Source organism: Prionailurus viverrinus, chromosome A3 (assembly GCF_022837055.1).
Source record: "Prionailurus viverrinus isolate Anna chromosome A3, UM_Priviv_1.0, whole genome shotgun sequence".
Lineage (NCBI taxonomy): Eukaryota > Metazoa > Chordata > Mammalia > Carnivora > Felidae > Prionailurus > Prionailurus viverrinus.
The window spans coordinates 129,442,752-129,458,315 of record NC_062563.1 but is presented as its reverse complement, the minus strand read 5'-3'; the positions used below and the strand labels follow the sequence as shown (position 1 = coordinate 129,458,315).

The 15,564-nt window shown below is 37.9% G+C and overlaps 1 protein-coding gene across 3 annotated transcripts in view; it reads right to left on the bottom strand.

Moving 5' to 3' along the window:
• NBAS (NBAS subunit of NRZ tethering complex) overlaps positions 1-15,564 on the bottom strand; it is a 339,328-nt gene that overhangs the window by 261,939 nt on the left and 61,825 nt on the right. For all 3 annotated transcript variants that reach the window (XM_047852270.1, XM_047852271.1, XM_047852272.1), the window contains exons 11-12: positions 15,320-15,388; positions 6,872-7,000 (exon numbers count right to left, since the gene is read on the bottom strand). In XM_047852270.1, the coding sequence (XP_047708226.1) occupies positions 6,872-7,000; positions 15,320-15,388 (198 nt within the window). The remainder of the gene's footprint in view (positions 1-6,871; positions 7,001-15,319; positions 15,389-15,564) is intronic.

The window sequence follows — 15,564 nt, the reverse complement described above, 5'->3', positions numbered from 1 at the left end:
TCTCAAAGCAGACATTCCCACTGCCTCCCTTCATACGATTCCAACTATTTATGGACAGGTCTCCTCAGGCAAGGGATGCAAGAACAAAAGGAAACTATTGGGACTACCCCAAAATAAAAGACTTTTTGCACAGCAAAGGACACCATCCGTAAATGAAAAGACAACCTACTGAATGGGAGAAGTTATTTGTAAATGGCATGTCCAAAAAGGAGCTAATATCCAAAATATATAAGGAAATTACACAACCCAACACCAAAACCAAATAGTCTAATTTAAAAATGGGCGGAGGACACGAATAGACATCTTCCCAAAGAAGACAAAAAGATGGCCAATAGACACATGAAAAAAATGCTCAATTATCATTCATCATTAGGGAAATGTAAATCAAAACCAGAATAAGATCTCTCACCTCACACCTGTTAAAATGGCTAGAAAAAAAAAGACAAGAAATAATAAATGTTATTAGGAGCTGTTTCCACTGTTGGTGGAAATGCAAACTGGTCCTACCACCGTGGAAGACAGTACGAAGTTTCCTCAAAAAGTTAAAAATAGACAAAGCACACATTCCAGTAATCCCACTACTAAGTATTTACCGGAAAATGAAAGTAAGCAATGAAAGAAGAGAAAAACACTAATTTGAAGGGATATAGGAGCCCCATATGTTCACTGCAACATGATTTACGACAGCCAGGATATGGAGGCAACCCAGTGTCCGCTGATGCACGAATGGAGAAAAAAGATGTGGTGCATACGTATGATGGAATATTACTCAGCCAAACAAAAGAATGAGATGTCGTCATTCACATGGCAACATGCACGGGTATTATGCTACGTGGAGTAAGTCAGACAGAAAGACAAATACTACACGATTTCACTCGTGTGTGGAATCTGAAGAGAATATAAATTGACTCATAAACACAGTGAACAAACTGGCAGTTGTGGGGATGGGGAGAAATGGGCAAAATAGGTAAAGGGAATTAAGAGGTAACAAAACAAAACAAAACAAAAAAAAGCTGATATTCCCATTGCTTCTCTCATCCTAGTCAAACTGGGCCAGACTTCCCATCCTTCAACCCTAAAAACTCTAACTGTGAGGGGCCCGTGATCTGGCCATGCTTTATGGTATCTGATACACACGCTGTAGGCCGGTGTTTTGAGGGCAGGATCACCAAGGACCCACGGCCCCTGTGAAAGCACTCCAGGGGTGCTCACTCCTAGTGCCATGTTGATATATTCTGAGAAGCAACCTCCCTGTCACTCCTCTGTGGGTGACATGCCACCTCATGACTGAGAACATCCTACAGTGACAGCGATAGCACTGTTTTCTTCAGTGAGGAATTTTGATTGTTGACTCTCTTTAACAGCTAGAAGCTAAACATAATGAAGGCCACTGCCTCCAACAGCATAAAAGCAGCCTTTCAACTGCTTATTCATTCCACAAACACTTACTAGTATTTTTTTTATGCCAAGCTCTATGTTAGGCCCCGTGGAACAAACATATATTCAGGGTCTTTTCTCCAGGAGCTCACAGTTGAGTGAAGCTGTGAGGACAGCTGTGGATTGTGTCAAGACCAATCACATTAACTGTCATCTTCCCACTTATCTTTCATTGATTGATCCATTTAACAAAATCTGTCCAATACCTACTATTGTGGCAAAGAGCAAATTGTAGGAGAAACAAAACTTATCTTTCCTATTTTATCATAGGATGTACAAATAGAAAAATGATAAAACTTCTTCAGACAAAAATTAAGGCCAAAAATGAGATGGAAATATATAAACATAACATATGGGAAATGTTTGAAATGAAAATCACTTTAGCAATTTAGCAATTTTACTATATTCCACACATGAACAAAACTTAATACTCACAGATTTCTAGCCAGATGGATTTTCATATTGACAATGAAAGCTGAAGTATTTAATCAACTCACAACTGGGTAGAAGTAAATCAGAATAGGCACTTCCACAACTATCTTTAATCATTAGATTTTATAGAGAAAATACTCAATTACACAAAGCATATTATGAAAACTAATAAAGTAGTGAATTACATGAAGAAAGCCCCAGATGAGCTGAATTCACGATTTGGTAAAAGAGGCTACAGTTGTATAGGGCAACAGTAACACTAGCTTCTTCTCAGACAATGTTTTAGCTAAAATTATAAGCTGGCTCTACACTATATGTTACCATATAATCTATTTTAAACATACTGGCTTGGCCATTTCATTTCCTAGAACAGCAGTAAGAGAGGCAGAGCCCTGTCCTACCTGGCTGACCCGAGGTCCCTTGACTATTGCAGGACGAGTGAGAAAGGAGCAGCTGTTCAAGGGCTCAGCCAGTGATGAGTACACAAAATGACACCAATATATTTGGTATATGACTTGTTAATAGTTTCGTGTTTCCAGTGTCTCTGCATAACGAATGCTGAACTCCAGAAGCATCGTTCACATCAACTGCATGGACTCTCTCCCTGTTTTCCATTAATATCATCACTCGTACCTAACTCACCCAGATAAAAGTCACGATCTAGGGGTGCTGACTTTGGCTCAGGCCACGATCTCACAGTTCATGAGTCCGAGCCCCATATCGGGCTCGCTGCTGTCAGCACAAAGCCCGCTTCAGATCCTCAGTCCCCCTCTCTGCCCCTCCCCTGCTGGTTCTCATTCGCTCTCTTTCTCTCTCTCAATAAATAAATTAAAAAAAAAAAAAAGTCAAAATCTGTCAACATAAGGGCTACAAAAGATACTCTGAAACAAAGGCTTAACCTATGAAGTCCAAGAACCTGAGTCCAACCAGCATCTTGATTCTCCTGCAGCAATGCAAGTTTACTTCTTTTTAGCACTATTCCCATCTATTAGAACACAAAAACATTTGTTACTTACTAGGACTGTAGTGAAGCAATTGAAATAGGTTCCTGTCACTCAGGGTGGACAGCCAAGCCTTAGTAGACAAATGCTACTTACTCCCAACAATCCTTCCCCCCAACTGGATTATGAGTCTTTCCTCTGAGCTTATCTTTTCATAATATTAACATGTTACTCTGTTGATTTGTTTATAATTCCCCTTGCAAGACTATGAGCATCTCACTGGGACTTACTGCATTCTCTACTCTAAAACTTGGTAAAGATTCAATAAAGAGATGAACTCTATTATTTTATGATTATTATTATGAATACAGTAACAGCTTACTCTTTATAAAACTGTTACACACAAGCTTTATACCACTTACCGTGGTACACTAAATTTTGCTGACTCCCTTCATATAGTACCCATCCAAATCCAAAATGGCCAAGCCAATGTGATGAACTCCCAGGATACAGGTGAAAGACTCAAGCAAAGTATAGTTTTTCAAACCCTTTGTGCTGAAGAAAGAGTTACCACTCTCACATACTCTCCCAGCACACCATAAGTACTGCACAGATCTATTGTAAACTTCAGGGTTTACCAGCGGGAAGCTATGTCAATTATTTACTCCAGTTTTTGGTGATACACACTAACTGGCTCGAGAGTTCAACACATCTGAGAAGGCTGAAGACATCTGTGTTCTATTCACTGGGAAAAAAGATTTATCTCTGTTCTTCTAAAGATCAAATAAATAAAGCCTAATAAATATATTTTCCACCTTTTAAAAACTGTATCTATTTTTGCACAGGGAAGAGCATCTACATCAGAGTCAGAGAGAGATGAAATCTCTCTGAAATCTCAACTCTACTGCTTACTTGCTAAATAACTCTGAATAAGTGCTCAATAAATAACTGAGGTTATTATTACAGTAAATTTTGTAAAAGCTACAAGAATACTATCTACATGAATCGTGACCAGAGCTACATAAGCCTAAAATGTGTATCAAAAAACAAAAAACAAAAAAAACAGAGTGTTCTGTGAAAATGATGAAGCCTCACAAGAATTTGTTTGTGACAGAATGAAGAATGACAGAATGAAGAAAGGATGGGACAAAAGCAGGGAGCAGGGAGAGGAAAGTTCAGGAAGCAAGTGTGAAGCAGCATAATGATCCAGGTAAACAAAGGAGTTTGCATTTTGACCACAACTTTAGAATTTTAAAGGAAAGAATAGATGAAATTAAAGTCTTGCTTTTCAGCCCTGGACAAAATTTCTTTTGAGACTAGAATGAGGAGTCTCAAAGCAAGATCTGTTCTATTCAGCTCCAGTCCTTCCCTGCGCTGAGCGACAGCGCGAGAAGGGCGGGGCTGACCGCCACAGGCCCCGGATGGGATGAATTCGGGAATAAGGCGGTGTGCCGAGCAGCAGGAGAAACAGCAATAAAGGTAGGATTAGGTTCAGTAATTCTCACTAAGCCACTGTTCCCTCAGCAGGGGGTTCTACCACCTACGAAACGTCTGCAGTGATGGCAACCAGGTCCATGGTTTTCAGTTTTGTGAGCCCCAAAACCTGTTTGTTTGTTTTTTTTTTTCCTGGTTTGCTCAGGCATTCGAGGGAAATAATTTATGGCGACCCAATCTGAAAAACACGGATATATTACCCTAAAAATTGTTCAGTTTGTAATAATAGCTAGAACTGGCTTGAGAATCAAGCTACATCAACAGACAGCCTCTACAGACTGTGCGGTGGGCGCTAAACCAGAGCCACAAGGGGCGAGATGGAAGCACACCGGGGCACAACAGAACAGTCTAGAGCAATTCCTGATGAGCTGCCCTTCTACATTCTCAAGGGTCAAAGAGTCTCCCCAGGGAAACACAGGAGATCAACTTCTGGCATAAACTCTTCTCTCTTCCCACCATAAACCTCTTTTGTCATTTTCTAATTTCCTTCCTTTCCTGCCCCATTACTCTTCTGATGGCCTATTCCAAACTACTGGGATACTTACATTTACTCATTCAAGATTTTTAAACAATTTTTAAATTATTTTAATAGAATCACTATAAAAATCAAAAAAATTAATGAATAATATTAATGAGCTAAAGAGTAGCGAATTACAATGATACTGATTGGCAACTAATGACAAAAAAATGTCTAACTACTTAAAAAGTTGAGTGTATGCCAATAAGGGTTACAAAAAATGCAATTTATCTTCACAAGAAGGATATCCAGAATTCCAGTAAACAAAAGAGCATACTAATAAATTTTGCCTAAATAGTCCTTACACTACATGTATGCCATTCTAGAATACTAACAAAATCAAACATTAAGTGTGCTTCAAACTTGATCAATATTTCTATTAGGTGAATGAAATAATTTAAGAAAATGAGTAAACTTCAGAAAAAAAATTGCCCAAATGTAAAATATTGGAAAGAACAGAGTCTTTCCAAATGCAAATTTATCACTATACATTAATAGCCACAAAAAATACATGGTACCTTTTGGATCAGTTATCCAGTGTGCATGGCTAAATATGTTAAACAAATGGTTTTAGAGTTGATCCACTCCACTTCTAGAGGGAAGATATAAATCAGGTTAGCTATCAATTCCGAGGAGAGAAAAACAATGTTCCTTGTATTTAGCTGCTGAGATTGAAGACTGAGGAACCCCTCTTCTGTTTAGAACAAATCGAGATCCAGGGCCAGAGTGAGTGGTAGAGGTACAGAGAACAAATTAAATTCAAGGTGAGTAGGAACTAAGGGGAAAAAATCTTGCCAAACTTGTGTATTAAAACAGAAAAAAAGGGGTGTCTGGGTGGCTCAGTCGGTTGGGTGTCTGACTTTGGCTCAGGTCATGATTTCACGGTTTGTGGGTTCGAGCCCCGCATCAGGCTCTGCTGACAGCTCGGAGCCTGGAGCCTGCTTCGGATTCTGTGTCTCCCTCCCTCTCTGCCCCTCCCCCACTTATGCACTGTCTCTCTCAGTCTCTCAAAAATAAATAAATGTAAAAAAAAAATTTTTTTAACAAAAAAAATGAAGAATAATAGCAAAAACAAATTTAAGTCTGTGAAAAGTGTAAGAAAATATACAGCCAGTTTCTCTTTCCCTCTGCTATTCTGGGAATAACAAAATGCTCTTTGCTTTTCAAAATTGTTTTAATAGCTCAGATTAACTGATGAAATGAAATTAAAAAGAATTCTGAAAAAAAGACATCAATCCATTCAGACCATTCAGGGAAAAGGCTCCAGTCTTAGAATCACAAAACTATTCACCAAAGCTGGTGAAAAGATATTCCTATAGAAAAGGGAAATGGAGAAGTGAGAGGAAAAAAAATTAACCCATAAGTACTGAAATGCCAAATCACCATCAGAGGAGTAAAAGATTTAGAACATAAAGTTGTATCTAACTGAGGTCTTTCTTTTCATCTTCACTCTATCGCAATACACAGCATTATATGCACAGACCTTATTTGCCCATCATGATTTTAGAATATAACAAATGATGATTCTGTTACTAAACCACTAAGCCTTTTCATTCTTAAAACCAGTCATTTCAAGACACTAAAAAATTAATAGACTGCATCTTCACTCCCTACCTTTTGAGTGAAGAGGTCTCCCTTCAAGCCTTAAGCAAGCCCAATATTACGTTAGTGTTGCAAGATTTGGGAAGAACTGTAGCCCTTTTAGAATACTGACCCTCCAATTTTTTTACCATATTAGTTGGCTTTTGCTACAAAATTAGTGTTTCCATTCTGTATTTTTATAGTAAGAAAAAAGGAGAAGGGGGTGGACAGATTACAGTCAGTATACAGAATGTACTGCACTACAAATTAAAGTCAGCACACAGTGCTACTCTGTTCTTAATTTATCCTACTATGCTGATGATATTCTAATTTAACTAAAGCTTTGGCATGCTGAGCATGAATAATAGCTGTGAGCTGCAGTCAAACATCAACCAAATGAAACCATTATTGTCAGTACTCACCCTTAAGCGAGAACCATTCTAATAATAATAATAATCAACAGACATACCTGCTCATTTTGATTCCATTCCCCTTGCTGCTTCAGAGACGGAATGGCCCAGATGCTTAGTTTCCCTGAGAAATGAATGGCAGCAAGGAGGGTCCCATCTGGAGAGAGGCTCATCTTAAAGATCCCATCCTATATAATAATATTACATTAACGTCAGATCAAGGAACTTGTAGCTGAATAGAAGTAACCTCCAGAATTTAATAACACTCTTTAAAGGATGCCATGTCATAAATGATCTCTCACAATAAAGGGTTCCAACAGCTTCATACACTATAAATGTGCTCCAGCATAAAGAAACAGAACTCTTACCCTTAAGGAGTTTTTTTTCTTTTTAACCTATTTTATAGTGTTATAATTCACATATAACCAAAAACCCAAATATATGAGCATTATAAAAACACTCCTTTACATCACACGTCAATTACCATGAGTTCTCATTAACTTTTACGGGTTGATATTGACCAGATGGTGAATTTCCTGGATTTGGGGGTTCACATTTTCACAAGATTCTATATGTGCACAATATCTGGAATATCCTGTCACAGGCCACAAATTTATGCTGTGTGGATGAAAGGGAAGGGAAAGGAGGAAGAAGAGAGTTGGCAGAAAAGAAGGTCCAATGGTGATGGGAACAGAGGCAGCAAGGGGGGAAATGCATTCCTTAATTTAAGGGGCACCAGGAGTGTTTATTTTCCAGATTTCCTGGTAAACATGAGGAATCTAATCACTGCTACAGAAAAGAGAAATTTTGTTAATATGCTGATTTTACATGGCCAAGCACGGGGTGCACAGAGAAAGTCTTGTCTTTTCAAGGCCTACTTGTCCACACAATCTCTCAGTCCTTTCTTGATGAGAAACCAGACAAGCAGAGATGTCCCCTGTTCATCGCCTAAGCAGAAGCAGAAGAATCAAACCAACACTAACTGGACATCTATTGCCCACGCAAGCATTTACTGAAAGCAGCGTCTAAGGTAGTTTACCCACAAATAATAAATCAGACCTAAAAATGACAGCCTACAACCATATGTGTCCTTAGCATTTAGAAAATCTGGCAACACAAGAGTCCACCACCACCTTTTAAGGGTGAGTGTGCTACCCGGTCACACCAGGGCAATAATCAGGTGGGGCTGGACAGCATATGCATGCTTAAAAGGATCATAAGCTTTCCAGTAAGCCAAAGCCCCCACCATTCTTGGTTATGGCCCTATGATTAAGGTCAAATACTAGCTATGATCTGAAACTTACACATGACTATACTAAAAAAAAAAAAAAAAAAAAAAAAAAGGAAAAAGGAAAAAAAAATTATGCCTGGCTCAATTCACCACATTATCTACCTGGTCTCTACAGACACAAGCTTAAATCCTCAGGTCTACAATGACTAAGGCGTATTAGCCATCAAAAGGAAATAGAACAATTTCAGAAAGTGAGAAACACTGCTGGATGAGTACATAGATGAGAAGATTAGCATCCTCTAATCTCCTCACTAAGGACTAAAGTCACTTTAACTGGATATAACACGTCTATCCCAGATTGCCAGAATTAAATGTAAGAAAGATTAAAATACAAAAAGAAGCAATAAAAGCAAAAGCACTGAGAGCAAATGTTAACTACATCCCATCCCCTCCTCTGTGACGGAGAGAAGGTCAGGAAGAGAAGACAAAGGGCCTAGCACCTTCCATTCACAACTCTGGTCAATACGCTCCATGGTTTGGCGGAAGGTGGGATCACAAGCATAAATTTTCATTCTCAAGAACTCTCCCTGCATTCTTCAGAGTTTGCAGACAAAGAAACTGAAGATCCCAAAGGTTCAGAAACTTGCTGAAGATCATTCTAGTATAGATAGCAGAACCTGAGCTAGATGCCGCCTTCAGTCCCAGACCAAGTCACTTCCACCGCACGGTGACCACTGCCCTCCCCGGTGCCGCAGCCTTTCCAGGAGGCTCCATGCTCCTCGGCAGCAATCATGATCAAGTATACTTTACTGTTTTCTCACCTAAATAGTCACCAGTGGTCTGTATGAGAACTCTCTGGTATTATAAATGCTTCATTAACCAATTAATAAAAGTGCTCTGAAAGCAAATGGGAAGTTGATGAATCTCTTTAACAAAAGACAAACAAAAGTATATTGAATAATGTGAATAATTTAACAATAGCCTTGTGATCTAGAAAATAATAAATGAATATGCTAAATTATCCTTCGTTTTAATCCTTCTCTCCCTCTTACCTTCCTTTTCTCTTTCGACATGAAGAACTAAAATGCTACCACTTGCTTTTCAACTGGTGGCTTCTTGAATCCCCTTAAGTTTCATTTGATACTATGATCTCCTCGCTGAAAACTTAACACTCCTTTCTTGAAGCATTTTGCTGTAGGAATTTGCACTTACACCCACATGTAGAAACTAGAGTATAACGAATACCCATGGAACCAACAACCAGCTTATCAACAAATACCAACTTTTCACACTTGCTTCACAAACCCTTCCCCAATCACCACAATGTTCTTGGGGTTTTTTTTCCCCCTGGAGTACCGTAAAGCAAATCCAGACATTAGGTGTATACACATTACGTATGCAGTTCTTTAAAGTCCAAGTTACCCGTTTAACTTTCACATACACGCACAGTGAGAAGACAGTTCTCAGCAGCAACCGAACTGCAGCCTGTCAGACATAGACAAGCCACCTATGTTACTTTAGAAACACGATGTTTTCCTTCTGAAATAAAAACTCCATTTTATTTGTAGAAACACTGCAGAGCGTCTACAGCACACAAAGTATCTCTGGCTCAGGGAATAATTTATTTTCCTGACAGTAGCTGTTACACAAGATCTAAAGCCACAGTTAGAAAATCCAGGCTAAAGTCTGTGAACCGAGCCTGCAGTATTTGGAAGTCAGAATGTTTCTTGCGTGGCTGGGGAGAGAATTTCTTTCAAATTATTTGGAAATAAGAGGAAATGGCTTTTCAATCAACTGCACATCACGCTAAAAGTAAACCTCAAACCTTCAAACCATAATTCCTCTTACCGTATTCAGATTTCTCAGCATAAGTGAATAATAATCGTTCTCTCGTCTTCTCTATTTGAATTAAGTAGTTCCAAAAGCAATATAATTTAGCTGCAATTTTTACTTCAGTTAAAATGTGTCTGGGTTTCTTTCATATTCCTCAAATATGAACATCATGTTTATTTTAATCATTACAACAGCTGGAATGATGGTCAAGAGTATGTAACTTGGCAGTGAAAAGAGGGAAGCCTTTTCTCTGAGAACAAGAACATGACAAGAAAGCCACTCTTGCCAGTTTTACTCAACACAGTACTGGAAATCCTAGCCAGAGCAATTAGGCATGAAAATAAATAAAAGGCACACAAATTGGAAAAGAAGTAAAATTGTCTCCTTACAGATGACATGGTATATTTAGAAAACCCTAAAGACTCCACCAAAAAGCTGTTAGAATAAACAAATTCAGTAAAGCTGCAGGATACAAAAATCAACATACAAAAAATGACTACTGTTCCTGTACCCTAACAGTGAACTATCAGAAAGAGAAATTAAGAAAACAATCTGTTATACTAGCATCAAAAAGAATAAAATACTTAGGAATAAATTTAACCAAGGAGGTGAGAGATCTATACAAGAAAGGCCATAAAATACTGATCAAAGAAACTGAACACAAATAAATGGAAAAATATTCCATGTCCATGGATTTAAAGAACATTGTTAAAATGTCCATAGTATCCAAAGTGATCTATAGGTTCGATGCAATACCTACCAACATTCAAATGGCATTTTCCACAAAAATAGAAAAAATAATCCTAAAATTTGCACGGTACCACAAAAGACCCTAAGTCCCCAAGCAGCCAAAGCAATCTTGAAAACTAAGAACAAAGCTCTAAGTATCACCATTTCTGATTTCAAACTACTGTTACAAAGCTATAGTAATCAAAATACTACTGTATTGGTATAAAAACAGGCACAAAGATCGATGGAACAGAAGAGAGCTCAGAAAGAAATTCATGCATAAATGGTCACTTTACAACAAAGAAGTCAAGAATACACAATAGGGAAGGGATACTCTTTCAATAAATGGTATTGGAAAACCTGGATACCCACTGGACCCCTACCTTACACCATATACAAAAATCTACTCTAACCAGATGAAGATCTGGAGCATAAGCCCAAAAACCCTAAAACCCCTATATGAAAACACAGGGAATAAGCTCCTTGATATTGGTCGTGGCAATGATCTTTTGTATTTTTCACTAAGAGCAAGGTCAAAAAAGCAAAAATAAACAAGCAAAACTACATCAAACTAAAAACATCTGCACAGCAAAGGAAACCATTAACAAAATGAAAAGACAATTTATGGAATGAGAGAAAATATTTGCAAGCCACATATCTGATAAAAATATCCAAAATGTACAAGGGACTCCTACAACTCAATAGCAAAAAAACACAAATAACCCAATTTAAAAATGAGCAAAGCATCTGAATTGACATTTTCTAAGTAAAAAAAAAAAAAAAAAAAAAAAAAAAAAAGACATACAAATGGCTAACAGGTACATGAAAAAGTGCTCAACATCACTAATCATCAGGGAAATGCAAATCAAAACCACAATGAGGTATCACTTCACACACATCAGGATGGCTATTATGAATAAGAAAAGGCAACCAATGCTGGTGAGGATGTGGGGACACAAACACACAAACTGTCAATCGGCCTTTAAAAAGGAAATCCATGGGGTGCCTGGGTGGTTCTGTCAGGTTAAGCATCCAACTTCAGCTCAGGTCATGACTCATGGGTTTATGACTTCAAGCCCCACGTCAGGCTCCGTGCTGACAGCTCAGAGCCTGGAGTCTCCTTCGGATTCTGTGTCTTCCTCTCTCTCTGCCCCTCTCCTGCTTGCACTCTGTCTCACTCCCTCTCTCAAAAATAAATAAACATAATAAATAAATAAATAAATAAATAAACAAACAAACAAACAAACAAACAAAGAAGGAGGAGGAGGAGGAGGAAATCCTGTCATTTGTGACAACATGGATGTAGCTGGCTGGCATTATGCTAAGTGAAATATGTCAAACGCAGAATGACAAATACTGAGTATCACTTATATGTAGAATCTTTAAAAAAAAAAAAAAAATCAAACTCCTAGAAACAGATAGTAGAAAACTAGCTGCCTACCAGAGGCGGGGGAGTGAGTGGAGGAAGTTGGGAGAGGTTGGTAAAGGGTGGAAACTTTCAGTTACAAGATGAAGAAGGTTTGTAGATAATGTATAATATGATGACTACACTTGATAACACTGTATTATGTAACTGAAACTTGCTAAGAGAGGACCTGAATGGTTCTTACACACACAATAAAAATATAAATATGTGAGGTAGTGGATGTGTTAACTCGATGGGGCAAAAGCTTCATTTACATATATGCAGATCCAATCATCACATTATACACTTTAAATATCTTACAATTATACCCCAAAGAAGGCGAGGAAAAGATGGGGCACTTGGGTGGCTCAGTCGGTTAAGCGTCCGACTTCGGCTCAGGTCATGATCTTGAGTTCAAGCCCCGCATCTGGCTCAAGCCCCACATCCGGACTCTGTGCTGACAGCTCAGAGCCTGGAACCTGCTTCGGATTCTGTGTCTCCCTCTCTCTCTGGCCCTCCCCTGTTCACGCTCTGTCTTAATAATAAATAAATGTTTCAAAAAATTAAAAAAACAAAACAAAAGGTGAGGAAAAGAAAGAAAGAAAATGATGAATTTCACTTACTGCCTGCTTCAGTCTACTCTATTCCATGAGTATCTACTGAAAGGCAGTCTTACCTTGTAAGTTACGATGGAACAAAGGGAGTTGGTTGACAAAGATCATTTGCATGGTCTTCTTTCACCATGAATTCATCTATGACCCTTTTAATTGAGCATATTATCAATTCTATTTACCTCCTTGTATCAAAATCTCTTCCCACAGCTTTCCAAAAGATACTTTCCTCTTACCTCACTGAATCTCTTGTGTAGCAATGTGATACCAATACTACTGAAATTAATAACATGAACAGGATTTTAACTTTCACCTCTATTTCTCATTTATTAAACTACTAGCTCAAACGTCCATTTGATCTTTTGTTAATTAAAAACACTAATTAAAGCCTCTACTACTGGCAGCAATAGAGTAGGAATTGTGTCTTCTCTCAAACACTACAATAAAACCTTTAACTGTCCTTTCTAAGAGAGTAATTCTTTTAAATGTTAAGTATCAGATCTTAGCACGGAGAGTACTTTAACTTACCTTTCTTCAACTGCATATCTACACAGAACAATTAAAAATGAGTGATTTCCTATTTCATTACACCTTTCAAATGTACACGCTACATGAAAATTAAAGTACTGAACTCTAGTACATACATTCAAAATGTTCTGAATTACTACAAAGTCTTAAAGGTGAATTCGTAAGTGTTGCTCTTCCCACATTCAACATGAATAAACATATCCAGTAATACAGATTATATGCCAGGTATGTCTGACACTGTGGGAAGCTAGCAGCAAGCAAAACAGAAATCCTGCCCTTAAGAAGTTGAGCTGATATTCTTGCCCACTGTGGTTTAGAAGTCTGACCTCCCTAAATAAATAAATAAATAAATAAACAAACAAACAAACAAACAAACAAACCAACCATCCTCAAATGCCTGATTAACAAACCCGGGGCTAGTGAGCAGGGGGAGACACTGCAAAAATACATAGGAAATAAAAAGCCCTTGGGAAAAAAATTTTCCAAGACAACATTCTTTATAAAAGAACACACAGAACTTTTATTATTAATATACTCTTTGAAAGGTAATACTATATGCCAAATAAAACTAGTGTCTACAGCCCAGCAAACTGGAATGTTCCAGCACTGCCCTCTGACACTTCCAGGACTTGGCAAATGCTGCTACCAGGCTGGAAATGTCCAGTGTCCCTCTTTCTGTGTGAGGAACCCTCACTTCTAAATTGAGTATCCTCTCAAGAATGAAAGGCTCCCTCTTTGTGCACCTCAATGGCACTTCATATTAAGTTATAGAAGGGGTTATAAAATGCATAAGACTGTATTATTTCCCAGCTGCTTCTGTAACTGTCTCCCCTACTACACTGAGGGCTGCTTGAGGAAGTGCAATGCATTTTATTCATCAATTTATTCTCAGCTCTAACATTTTGCCTGCGCTCAAAGTGAGTGCTGACTGACTGAAAAAAAAAAAAAAAGAATAAACACTGAAATGACATATAATTGCTTTAATAAAGTCAACAGAATTTTAAAAGTGAGTCATGTAAGATTTGTTAAAGATAGTAATTTAGATAATATTAAAGAGAATGCAGAAAGGATGCAGGAAGAAAAAGTAAAATAATGCTATCATGCACTAAAATGGTAACAGATCAACAACAGAGGCGATACAGAGAACTAAGTCCATGGCAGAGGCCAAGCCATTTGATCTTTCATATGTTTCTTCATCTGCAAAATGAAAACAAACTCCATGAAATGCCTGAAGAGAATGCTAACTGGAAAACAGTGCCACCATATGGGGATTCAACATGAAAGTGACTTTCCAGACATCAACAGCAGTGGTAGTGCTCACTTTTGTAGAGACAATGCCAAAACAATCCAGAATGCATGACTTAGTTGAAGTCAATGGCAGAGAAAGAACTCAAACTTTAAATATATTAAATGCAAATGCAGCACCAGAATGCTCATCTGATTTCTCAAGATTTCTGTACTTTCTTGTAATTTCCCTTGGGTAAGTAAAGAAATTGAAGAAACAGAAAAATGAGGCAGTTTGAGTCACCCCAAAACAAAAAAGATAAGATCCGGTGCTTCCATATAGGCCAAGACTCTCGTGAGAGCAAGACAGAGAGAGTGAAGTAACCATCTCCATCAGAGGCAGCTCCTAAGCACCTCACTCACATCAGGAGGAAACTGACAAACATACTTGTCAAGGATCCATGCATCTCTTGGAAAACAGTATAAAATGGTTTTTGAAGCCCAGAATCAACATGGCTTGCTTTTTCTTGGAGTTTCAATAATCTCAGATTTAAAAAAACAAACAAACAAAAAAGGATATATTATGGACAAGGAAGGAAAATTTGCAAGTAAGATAAAATTAAAAAAAAAAAAAACGTCAAACATATAATGGTTCCAGGAGATTTGTCTTCCATTCCCAAACTCAAGAGGACTAAGTTCATTCTTCACCCTTTTTTTTTTTTTTTTTTTTCAAATCTTCGTTATTGAGAGAAGAATGATATACAGTAAAACACACAAACCTTCAGGGAATAGCTCCAGGAATTTTTACTTATGGATCTGTCCACGCAGGGTACAATTAAGAGCACACCCAGATGAAGATCTATAACACTGAAGGTTCATTCCGTTGTGCTTTAAAGGTACTCTGGTGAAAATATTTGAGAAGCACAAGGTTAAGCTTGTGAGTTACCTGTTCTTGCCCCGGGCGACTATAAAACTTGACACTTAACATCCTTAACAATCCCAGGGTCTTCGGTACCTACAAAATAAACGCACATCACACAAAGAAAAATTAATGGAATGCTTCCTCGCTGTAAAAATCCTTTTATCGCGAAATGAAAACTATAAGAAATCTAACATTTTAAGAAATAGTTAAGAAAACCATCAATAGGTGTCAGAGATGTACTCACAATAGCCAATTTATTAAGGAATTGA